This window comes from Lupinus angustifolius, chromosome LG01 (genome assembly GCF_001865875.1).
Source record: "Lupinus angustifolius cultivar Tanjil chromosome LG01, LupAngTanjil_v1.0, whole genome shotgun sequence".
Lineage (NCBI taxonomy): Eukaryota > Viridiplantae > Streptophyta > Magnoliopsida > Fabales > Fabaceae > Lupinus > Lupinus angustifolius.
The window spans coordinates 26,961,906-26,973,478 of NC_032009.1; the positions used below are offsets into that span (position 1 = coordinate 26,961,906).

General features: G+C 31.7%; 2 protein-coding genes across 3 annotated transcripts; both read right to left on the reverse strand.

Annotated features, from left to right (window-relative positions):
- LOC109359116 (probable ATP synthase 24 kDa subunit, mitochondrial) lies at positions 794–4,161 on the reverse strand. Of its 2 annotated transcripts, none has more exons than XM_019603652.1 (7): positions 4,022–4,161; positions 3,162–3,255; positions 2,727–2,871; positions 2,464–2,574; positions 1,915–2,061; positions 1,231–1,353; positions 794–1,112 (listed from the first exon to the last, which is right to left on the reverse strand). In XM_019603652.1, exons 1-7 carry the CDS (start codon positions 4,064–4,066, stop codon positions 1,049–1,051), a joined length of 729 nt encoding a protein of 242 aa, XP_019459197.1. In that variant the 5' UTR covers positions 4,067–4,161; the 3' UTR covers positions 794–1,048. The 2 variants fall into 2 exon arrangements, with proteins under 2 accessions (XP_019459197.1, XP_019459205.1); XM_019603660.1 differs by having other exon boundaries at positions 4,028–4,148.
- LOC109359125 (iron-sulfur assembly protein IscA, chloroplastic) lies at positions 5,556–9,309 on the reverse strand. Its single transcript, XM_019603671.1, has 3 exons — positions 9,031–9,309; positions 7,233–7,451; positions 5,556–5,838 (listed from the first exon to the last, which is right to left on the reverse strand). Exons 1-3 carry the CDS (start codon positions 9,200–9,202, stop codon positions 5,696–5,698), a joined length of 534 nt encoding a protein of 177 aa, XP_019459216.1. The 5' UTR covers positions 9,203–9,309; the 3' UTR covers positions 5,556–5,695.

Below are 11,573 nucleotides of genomic sequence, written 5' to 3' on the forward strand. Positions count from 1 at the left end.
ACATTGTTTGTCAAACAAAATTCTTGTCAGTAATTATTATATAGAAATAGGTTCGAAATATACGTGAAAGAAATGTTAGGTAGGTAAAATGAAATCCTTAATTACAAAAACTAGTCAAAAGGTTTCCAATGTTACTTCAAATTTATCATATTTACGTTGGTTGTGTCAAAAAAGGGTAAATTGATGCTCCTAGTTTAAATTAATCCTTCAACGGGGTATTTCCCTCACCAATTCATAACAATGTTCTTTAGTCGGAAGCATCCAATATAGAAGCAGTAGCGGAGTCCGAAAACACATTACTTTATTTTAAAGGGCCTTTGCAAAAATCAAAACAAAATTGTATTAGAAACTAGAAAACAATTTAAATTTATTTTATTTACATTTCTCGATACAATTTTTTTCATTTCGGATTTCTTAACTAGTCCCGCTGATTTTTAAATTTTAAAGCAGTAGAATTAAACATAAACCCATCTGGTTCTCTGATTTCATAATGGAGAATTAATATTTTTATCCTATGATTATTGAAATATTGGTTGTAGATTTGGGCCTGTGACTGTAAGCCCAAATCCATTAGTAGTAACCCTAAATTTCTCTAGCAATCTGTATTTATCTCATCAGAGAGAGCTATGGAGGCTATAAATGAATGAAGAATTATCTTTTCCTGTCATTATTTTCTTATTCTGCACATTAATTTCTCTATTATCTTCCATACTTACTCAATACTCCTATCAACATAGTTGCCTGGGTCGCTGAAATTCAAAGTAATATATGGAAACGATGAAAAAACTGGAACAAACGCATAAGATCTGAGTCAGAATAAATACTTAGAAACAACGTGATAGCACAAAAATCAGAAAATTTGATAGCTTCAACTGCTAGTTTTAAGCAGGTCTTTGGAATATAAAGAACCTTGAAAACTCAACTCTACAAACTGGCGTTGGTGTTGCACTTCCAAATCAGTGGTGTGCACTTATTGAAGAAACAATGTTTTCACCATTTTATCCAAATGAAATAATTTTTAGTATACGCAAATTAATGAAGATGTATCTTAAATGAAGTTTCTAACGTCCAAGGATTTGACATCAACTGTTCCCTCATCCTTGAATTCCTCCCTGAAAATGACAAACATGACAACAAAAATTGAATCTCAAAATTGGTAAAAACTTCAAGAGAATGAAGGGAAAAAAAGAAAAGAAACATAAAAGTAAGAAATGGTGTAATGGGCAATACCTCTTTGATTGAGTTTCAATAGCCTCAAGAGCATCCTTCTTCAGCTCTTCCAGTTGTGCTTTGGCAATGCTAAGTTCTAGCTTCTCTTCATACTTTGGCAGATCTTCTTCCCGAATTCCAAGCCTGGTGGAAAACAAAAAGAGAAAAGGAAAGTAATCACAATCCAGTAACTCATTCTGCTCAACTCAAGAGGAATGAAGACTTCAGAATCCTCACTAATAAATGGGGCATTTAAAATCAGCCACAGAAGTATGCTGTATGCCAGTTGGCAACCAACAGGATATAGACTAAACAATTTCCTAAGAGTTTGTTTGTGAGCTAAATTTTGGACGGGAAGGAAGGGAAACGGAAGACTTTATAGCCATCTCACAAGTATCAATATGATGCAAAAGGTCCAAAGTTTTTCTCTTCTATACTTATCACAAAACTATTTCCTCTACACTGTCAGATGAAACAAGGATTTTCTAATTCAACAAGGTTTAGAGTTTATAAATGCTGCTCAAACAAATGTTTCTTTTAAAAAACACCTACGTTATTTATAGACAGAATCCCATGCTAACAATCCACATGTAAATGAAGAATATATATATATATATATATATATATATATATATATATATATATATATATGTCAATAAATATTAGCCCAACATATCAAAAAGAGATGTAGAGATTTGAACTAACTTCTTGTTGATTTTATCAAACTCTGCCAAAAGAATGTCCATTCCTTTCTTATCATTTCTCAGTAGAGGTTTTTTCAAATCCTTTTCAATTTTGTCCAATGCCTCTATCATCAGAGCCTCTGCACCAAGATCATCTGCAAGACCACTCCTGTAAAAGGATGTACACGTCAATACCCGAGCTCATAAAGTAGAGAACCCAGGATATCTTGAAGCAAGGAATGTGTGTACCATTTTGTCTTTCCCCTCAATTGTATACATAAAAATGTACTCATAAAGGTTGGAAAAGAAAACTAATAAGGTAAATCCCAATAATAATTTAGATTAGTTACACTTTTCAGGAAACATGGCTTTGGCAAATTTAAGAACCAAAGTTGTTAAAAAAAGTATTGTTTGACAATGAGCTCAAAAGGGTAAATTGAAATGAAAAAAGCATAACACATCAAAAAATAGTACTGAACTTTGTATAAAACAGAAAATTAAAAGGGCATGATACATGTCAATAAGCTCGCCTAGTTACAGAATGGGGAAAGTAGAATAGATCATCACATACTTGATTCTTATTTCCTTCAGGGTCAGAAGATAAGTTCGAGCATCTGGAATATCTGCAGTTTGAGTTTCAATGGACTCTTGGATATGTTGGGATTCTGAGGACAAATTTGCCCTGTAAAATGCACAACAAATTGTAGGCATGACATTAAAAATTAAAACATTTAAAAAAAGTACAAGAAATGCTTGCAAGATTATAACAAATAAAGAAACAATATATTCAACAGAAGAATCTGATAAAAACAGTAAGGTACAGCAGAATCTCACTTCTCCCTAATTGTTTTCATGACATTTGCATAATGAGAAACAGCAGCTGGATCATCGGGATCAATGGTGATCTTCTCCTTCTTTAATAGTCCTATGGCTGTCTCGTATTTGTTCTTCAACTCCACAAAAATGTTCTTAAGCATCGCTAGTTACATAAAAAAATTAAGAGTACATTGTAAGAAAATGACATAAAAAGAACAAAATTTCTATTAAAGATCAAACAACATCTGTATTTTTTCTCTTTACATAAAGCAAACTCATGTTGCACCGATACACAATTATCTAAACTAAAAGTCCAACCACTGGATCAAATAGAGAAGCAAATATGATTATATTTCACTTCAAATTGAACAACAATCAGACAAACAACTAAGTACAGTGATAAACTCGGTAAAGGAAATCTAAAATAAATGATAAAACTCGAGGAAAACTCACTATCTCCCTTAAGGGCGGGAGGGGCAGACTCTTTAGCAAAGTGACGAACTGGAACAGCATATTCCTTTTGCAGAAGTACTTGACTTCCATAGACCTGTAAGAACAAGGAAAAAATGAGCATATGGCCAAAAAGTAAGTAGGTATACACATCACAAAGTCCATTACTTTTATTAACAAAAAAGTTTCTCACATTAAATAATTATTAACTAAGGTGCTTAAGTATGAAGACATCGGTTTCAGCCCGGGAGAGCTCTATAAGTTTCTATGAAATACAAGGTGGGGACACACACACATACACATATATGAGAGGAAGGATCCATTTACACAGGTGCAAGTCTAAAAGCATTCTTACTCATATGTATTGCATGTGTAGCCAAAAACTATTCAATCATATCATTCACCTTAACTCAAAGTGATAACAATGGATGATGATGATGTTGAAGGATCATCAGACAAACCCAATGTATTGACTTAACCAAAGTGCAAACTGTAAATGACCCAATCAATGAAGGAAAAAAATATAACCCTAGTACCATTCATTTTTTCCCAACAGATATTTAAAAAAATGATATCTTATTGAAAACCATGGACAAAAATCACAAAATTATCGTTATTTCAAATAATTCATTCTTTTAAAAAAATCAGAGAGATAATCAGAAATCGAATCTTAAAAAACAAAAAGAGGAGCTACGTAGATCTGGAAATTACAACAAAAGAAGTGTGAGAAGAACGTAATAATGAAATTTAGTCGTGTTCGAGCATCAAACCCTAGGTATAGGCAGAGAAGTACTAAAACAGAATTGAATAATAAAACAGAAAGAGAGAGGGAGAGAGAGAGGGAGAGAGAGAGAGAGAGAGACCAATTTGGATTTGGATTTGGAAAAGAGACGAGGAGCGAGTGCCATATTGAGATCGAATCCAAGTTCAGTGTTGTTCGTGTTCTACGCTCTGCAGATTTCTCTCCAACTCCAACACTACTTACGCCAAAAATACCTTTTATTCCCTCACATTGTTTCTATCAATTTTTACCATTCACTTCTCATCGACTGTGATAAATTAAAAACAAATATTTGACTTTATTATTAAATATTTTTTTTAATTTGTTAACATATTTTATGGCCCTCAATTTAGTCTATATTGTTATCCATATTTATTATACAAGATATATTCATTTTGTATTACTTATATGGAAGTATAAAAATTAAATATAAATGGAAATGGAAAAGAATTGAACTACTGCCAGTCTTCAAATACTGGCATTACTCATTACAAAACAGCAAGCATATTAAGATAAGTTATATATCTGATCGAAAAAAATCATTCCTATATTTTAAGTCAAATAATCATTTTCTTATGCATCAAAAAATGCTTAATATCGCAGGAGGCTTTGTGCATATATAAGATTGTACTTTGTTCTTAGTTTTAGCTAATATTACACTTCTAAGATTACACTTCAACATATGACTTTAGGTAATACAAATTATACAATATTGTACTTGTTATCCCAAACCATTTAAAAAGGGTCACGGAATAGTTTTTTTCAAGAGAAAAGATAGAAAAAATGTATATTAATTATGGTTGGCCATGTTCATTAATGAAATTTTTTGAGTATACTGTTGTACTCTGTTTATAGCTTGTAGAAAGAAATATTATGCTGTAGTAGACTAAAAAACAGGAGACTTTTTTTCTTTTTTTCTTCTAATAAAGCAATCAGAATTATTTACATTTCCTCCCTTGAACCATTTTGTTTGATCTAACAAAGAAAAGAAACCCAAAATATAATCATGTGAGAATTAAGAGCTAGAGAACTAGTGCCCTTCACACCTTATTAAACCACCCACGTATATAATTTTTTTTCTTGTGCATCAATTACTTGTTCACGACATTACTAATAGAAATAGAAGTTTAATGTTAATTTCAAGTTTTGTTGTACAGTCACTATGGTAGGATTTCCTACCTTAGTGTTCCATGAATCGTATAGAGGGAATTACAATATTGCTTGATCCCTTTCCATAACTCACCTTAAAAAATCATTGTTAGAAAAACTGATATAGATAAGAAAACATTACAAATGTTATTATGAATAAACTGCAACGAGCTGCATAAAATACAGCACTGATTAATTAACTCCTATCATGTATCAGCATTTACCTTCAAGTTTCAGACTGTTCTATTAGGATCCGTTTGCAAGTTGAGTTTCGGAGGGGAATGAATGAAAAGTGAAGGCTTGTGAGGCATGAAATACACTTATGATATGACTCTAGAGTCTTCTCTTTCCCTTCCTTCCCCTCTAAAACCCAACTCACAAACGAACCCTTAATGTCCAAAATTGATGCATCAACAAAGGACCTTACCAATCAACTGAAGCACGCAACAAATATAAACAGATTGGAATAACAAACAAACTCAGTAATTTGTTATTGACAATTCTTGTAAATGTAGTTCTATTCTATTATTTAAAAAGGTATATGCATTACAAAGTATTGCTTCAAACAACCACCTTAGTATTGTGACTATTGTCTATAAACATGCTTTTACATTTCTGCAGCAAAGGATTTACCACATCCACAAGTTTGTGATGCATTAGGATTCTTGAAAGAGAAGCCTCCCCCAATCAGTGCATCACTGTAATCCAGTTGCATGCCAAATATGAAGAGTAGGCTCTTAGGATCACAAACTATGAAAACAGAGGGAAAGGTCAAATATGTCAGGCAGTAGATTATGAATAATTTAAGTAAAAATTGAAACATCAATTTCCATAAAAGAATTCTAGAATTGAACTAATGAAACTAAACTCCGTCATATTTATAAGACAAGGATGTGAAATGCAGTTGATTGCAATATAATATTCTCAGTGAAAAAGAGACTCAGAGAATAGGCCTCAGCTTGATTTTCCAAAAACCCAGTGTTCATTCTTTCATCTGGCAACTGAAAATGATTTTATCACATGAATTTTGAGGGGTATATACAGGGGAACCAACTTAGATGAGTTGGTGAATTGGTGAAATGTAGTTGGTAAATTGATACTACAAATATAAAGAAAAGTCTCCTACACATAACCATCATACACATTCATCATTTTAGATTTAGCTTAAAGTGGAATGCAGTTTGCTTCCTCATGAGAGAACCTTCACCATTTTTCTTCTTTTATCTAACAAATATAGCAATGCACAGGCAGTCTTCTACAATTATAATATTAATAATTATAATAAACAAGTGCAGTCTTAACTGTTGTTCAACACTTCAACCATAAGAGCTGACAAAACTATAGCAAACAAAGGTCAAACAGAAGTTAACAAGATCGTGTTGAGAACCGAGTTTTCGTTTCAGTCCATGATTTACATTCGTTCCTATTTAAGGCTAGCAGGTTACTGGCTTGCATTTCTTGAGAACATTATGAAGAATTACACTCAGTTGATACATGAAGCTTTGTCAAAAACAATTAATAGATGAAGCACAGATAACAGACAAAAACAGGTCCAGTAGTTGACTCTTGGATCAAGGAAAAATAGTTAATTCATATAAGAGAAAATGATCAATTCCAAATAAACTCGTTGTCTCTGACCATTAAAGTATTAAACAGTACTTCTTTTTAACTCCAGAGAATCCATATCCTAAACTCCCTCTCCTTCTCCCCATAAAAAGGAACAAGATATTTGTTATACTGCCTACTAAGATATTTTTACATACTATATAACCCAGTTCTGTATACACACCGAGCCAAAATGTCAGATGGGGTAAAAACATATATTAGGATTTTCATGGCACCTACAATCCATTTACAATCTCCTGCCTACAAATTTGCAACTGGTGCATATACACTTTTTATTTAAGTCAAATAGTTCAATTAGGAGAATGATTTTACACCATAAATAATGGTGTAAAAAATTGTACCAAACTTGACAAACCAGCCTGGAAACTTGGAAATAATGGATGTAGCAAAAGCATGCTACATACTTAAACCAGCGGATGCCACACACAAAAATTCAAAAAGAGAGTGAGAGATATCAATCCTACCCTATGAACTATAAATGCCAAGAATAAGAAGAATTCGAAGAGTTGAATCCATACCAATAACAAAACCTTTGTATTCAATGACAGAGTCATTTGGCCTTGTCTTAGCCCTGTCCTCAAAATCCATTGTGTATGACATACCAGAGCAACCGCCCTGTTTAACACCTATTCTTAAACATAAATCTTCACTTCGTTCTGACCTCATCTTATTCAAGTGCTTCAGCGCATCATCTGTAAGCGAAATTGCTGGTGCCACGGCCCCAGATGTAGGTGCAGCTGAAAGATATTGGGTCAATATGCCAGATACTGAATTCATAAAATAATTATAATGAATTTCATAATCTCATTGAATACCTACGAGAGAAAATCCAACTAAACAAACACCAGGAAAAAAACCTTGAAAATGTCCCATCAACGAAAAAATCAAAATATAAAATTCGATTCTTATTGTTATACTATTAACTCCAAAAAAAATGCATCATATCATGAAATTAATAAACCCTAAAATGAGAAAAATCAAAGTCTTCTACTGTTTATGCACAAACCCACATGGATGAAAAGCCCATGCCAAATGTTTGTGGGAAAAGAGCAACATTAAGAGCAGTTGACAACACCATGAATTCACAACTCTCAAAGTTCATTGAAATTGTGGAGCTTGAATAGCATGTTTGGTTTGTTGTTAGCAAAACTAAGTCTGGATCAACGAAAATGTAAAAAAATCTTGCCTCTTTTCAAACCGTGGGTTTAAGATAAGAACTCAGTTACAAATAGCCCAAAAGTAATTTTACCAAACATGTAGAAATAAGATAAACTGGGTCTGCACTCTGCACCCACCAAATCACGGTTTGGAGGGGTGTAAACCCTAAACCGAACGTACAGAGTTGTTATGAATCTAACGGGACGTGCTTGGCAGCATGAAAAGAACAAGAATGCAAAGGGGTAGGAGCATTATTACTGTGTTGATAAGATAACAAAATAACTAAGCTTAAAAGGAAGGAACCTTAAGCCTCCGATAAATCAGATCAAGGAAAGCTCTATTTATGCACACCAGTAAGGAAATGGAGTCCAAATATACAAACTGTTTAACAGACGGAATTTGAAGGAATTGCTACAACATAATTGGCTCTCTTTTACATGGAAATGATATATTTCATATTTGCAATGCTTAAACATCTCCTGAACAAAACTTTCAAATGGAAAACAGGCATGTTTGGGTGAATAACATGATTAAACATGTATTCAAATGGAAGAAAGCTCTAGTTATGCACACCAATAACAAAATAAAGTCCAACTTTACACACTGTTTAACGAATGAAATTTGAAGGAATTGCTACAACATTATTGAATCTCTTTTTACATGGAAATGATCTACTTCATATTTGCAACGCTTACATCTCCTAAACAAAGCTTTCAAATTGAAGAAATGACACTTTTGGGTGACCAAAATAATTCATCATTTATTCAACAACTTTAGTTGTTAAAATGAGATAAAAAGAGCTTATTTTCAGAAACTTCTTCCACAAACTCATTGAAAAAAACTCAAAAGAGCTTATACGAAATTCATAAGCTATTTTCATAAGTTCCTCAAATAAACTTAATGAAATAAGCTATTCACATCAAATAAGCTGTATATAAGTTATTCCAAACGACCTTAGTGCATCAATAGAAAATATCTGTCATATTCTTGAAACTAGATCATGTTATATCATATACTAAGAAAATATTGCACGCAACCAATACAATTTCTATGAAATTAACACATCATAATCGTTATTATTAAAAAAAACTGATATCGTTAAATAACATAGAAATTGACACCATGATAATAAAGGAGTAAGGAAAACAAGAGGATTACCGGGAACTGAAACAGAACGAATTGATAGAGATTTTGTGCGATTGAGATTTGATGGTGAAAATCGAAAAGAGAGTGATGATTTTTGAGAAACGGAGAGAGGAGCGAAGTGTGTAGGTATGTGAAGTTGAAGAAATTTGGGAGAAATCATAGGAATTGCAGAGAACGACGCCATGGTAGAATTTGTTTGTAACTTTTAACCTTCAAATTTCAATCACAGTTTCTCTTAGATTGAGGAATTTGATATTTCTTAGGAACTAGGGGACTCACATAAAATATAAAAGGAAAAGGAAAACTCAACGCGTTATTATCGGCCGCGACAAAATTCCCTAACTAATACAACAACAAAAAAGAAATACAATGTTTTAAATTAAATTATTTGTTAACTTGGTACGAAATTAATTTATAATGGAAGTGGGTTCAAATATTATATTTGATGTGAATATCTCATTGTAAAATTTGTAAACTCTTGTAATGTTAAGAGTCCCACCATAACTTTGATCAATGATTCGATTTATATGAAAGATATTTGTTAAGAAGGGCAATCACATACCACAAAAATAATTAATTCCGTACATACAAATGGTAAGAAATATTCTTAGTAGTACTAAAAAAAACTTACACTCTTTAAGTTATATGAATTTTTAATTATATAGAAAAATATATGCATTGATACAAGTTTTATATAATGTTATGTCAGTGTGGATCCCAATCATTCATATTTAATTATTAATTCTTCAAAAAATAATCTGAATGAATGATGAATAATATAATAATTATGTATAAATCTTTACACAATTTATAATATTACACTTTTAATTATAAAAAAATGGCCCTATTTATTGGACCTCAAAACATGGGTACAACTTAGGAAGAATCCTGATTAGTTCTCTGGATATAAAAAAACATCCAAACAAATATATTTCCATAGGTACATGTAAAAATATATTTTTTCTACAGACACTTGTTTGTATCTACAAAAATACATTTCCATAAATATTTATCTAAATGTAAAATACATTCCAAGGAGAGAGAAAGATCAAAGAATGTTTTGGATTTAAAAATATTTTGGGTTCAATACGAAAAAATGGAGCCAAAAGTTAGTCCATTGTTTAGTGGGCATTACACATGATTGGCTTAGGTTTTTCTCACATTTTTCTTTATTTATGTGTCTCACTTGATTATACGTAGGGATGGCAGCGGACACGAGTAGTAGTTATCCGTTACCCGTTTTAAAATAAAAGAGTAATATTCATACCCGCCCGTACTTATATAGGTACCGTATGCGGGTATTCATGGGTATTTTTGGGTACCCGCGAATGCAATGGATACCCGCGAGTACAATAGGTACCTGCGAGTTTCCTCTATTATAAATAAATTTTTAAATTTTTACTTCTATTGTGTTTCAAATAAGATGAAACTTAATTATTTTTGTACATTTTGATTAAATATTTGGCAAAAATGCTAAATTTATTGTTGTTTTCTATTTGTGTGATTTTTTGTTCTCATTTCTTTAACATAAAATATATATTTTCTTTGTAAAACATGTGTGTTTCTATACATGTAATAATATTTGTAGGGTGTTTCACCACCAAACTCAGTAAAATATGTAAACAAAGTAAAATGAAAAAATGTACATAATGCAATAAATGTTAGAATAATGTATTTTTTATTTTAATTAAATATAATATATTAATCATATAACTAACGGGTACCAGAATACCCGTACTCACCCGTATGTACTACGAGTATTTTTAAAAACTCGTTTATAATACTCATGGGTACCCGTTGTGACCCGTACCCATGCTCATACAGATTTTACCCACAGGCACGGGTTTTTTTGTAATCCCTAATTATATGTCGGAAAATAATGAATTAATATCATTAAAATAATGGATGTGAAAAGAAACATTCAAAGCTCTTCCAATGAGGCCTGAAGTTATCCCATGAGGCCTGAAGTTATTTTGGCATAGTTTCAATTAACATTAAATATTAATATGATCTTTATAAGGAAAAGAAAGGAAGAATTTGAAATGTCCAATTTTGCTAGTTCCCTTTTCTTTTCTTAAAAGAAATATAACTTAATGTTAATTGTAAACATAAAATTATTAATGGTTATGTGGTTATGGTATATATAAAAAGTTTTGTTGAGAGATGAAAGAAAGTAAGAGACACTCTTTATAAAAAAATATATATACCATATGACTAGACCTATCAAAATGGATTAGGTCTATAAGGCCAATATGCAGAAGCCCAAAAAACATAGGCCCTCTAATTAAATTTTGAATATTTTGCTTAAATGGACTTTCTAGTATAGTCTCACTGAGTCATAATAAATTTGAGTCTCAGATTTTCACTTTCCTCTTCTGAATATAAATTGAATTCCCTGTCGACTATGCAATATACACTAACATACATTCAATTACCTACTTTCAGCAGCTAAAATTATAACGCAGGTTCTATTTAACCCTTTAATACAAAAACATTTGTAAACACTACAAAAAATTATGACACATTATAACTTTAGCAATTGAGTAAGATAATTT

What these genes read in the sequence shown, in the direction of transcription:
- LOC109359116 (XM_019603652.1), bottom strand. Translation starts at nt 4,066, where the DNA reads ATGGCACTCGCTCCTCGTCTCTTTTCCAAATCCAAATCCAAATTG. An exon ending in TCCCGCCCTTAAGGGAGATA is followed by an intron (nt 2,872 to 3,161) that starts GTGAGTTTTCCT and finishes TTATGTAACTAG; the next exon opens with CGATGCTTAAGAACATTTTT. An exon ending in ATTGAAACTCAATCAAAGAG is followed by an intron (nt 1,113 to 1,230) that starts GTATTGCCCATT and finishes TGTCATTTTCAG; the next exon opens with GGAGGAATTCAAGGATGAGG.
- LOC109359125 (XM_019603671.1), bottom strand. Translation starts at nt 9,202, where the DNA reads ATGGCGTCGTTCTCTGCAATTCCTATGATTTCTCCCAAATTTCTTCAA. An exon ending in TCGTTCTGTTTCAGTTCCCG is followed by an intron (nt 7,452 to 9,030) that starts GTAATCCTCTTG and finishes AATATCTTTCAG; the next exon opens with CTGCACCTACATCTGGGGCC. An exon ending in ATACAAAGGTTTTGTTATTG is followed by an intron (nt 5,839 to 7,232) that starts GTATGGATTCAA and finishes CTGTTTTCATAG; the next exon opens with TTTGTGATCCTAAGAGCCTA.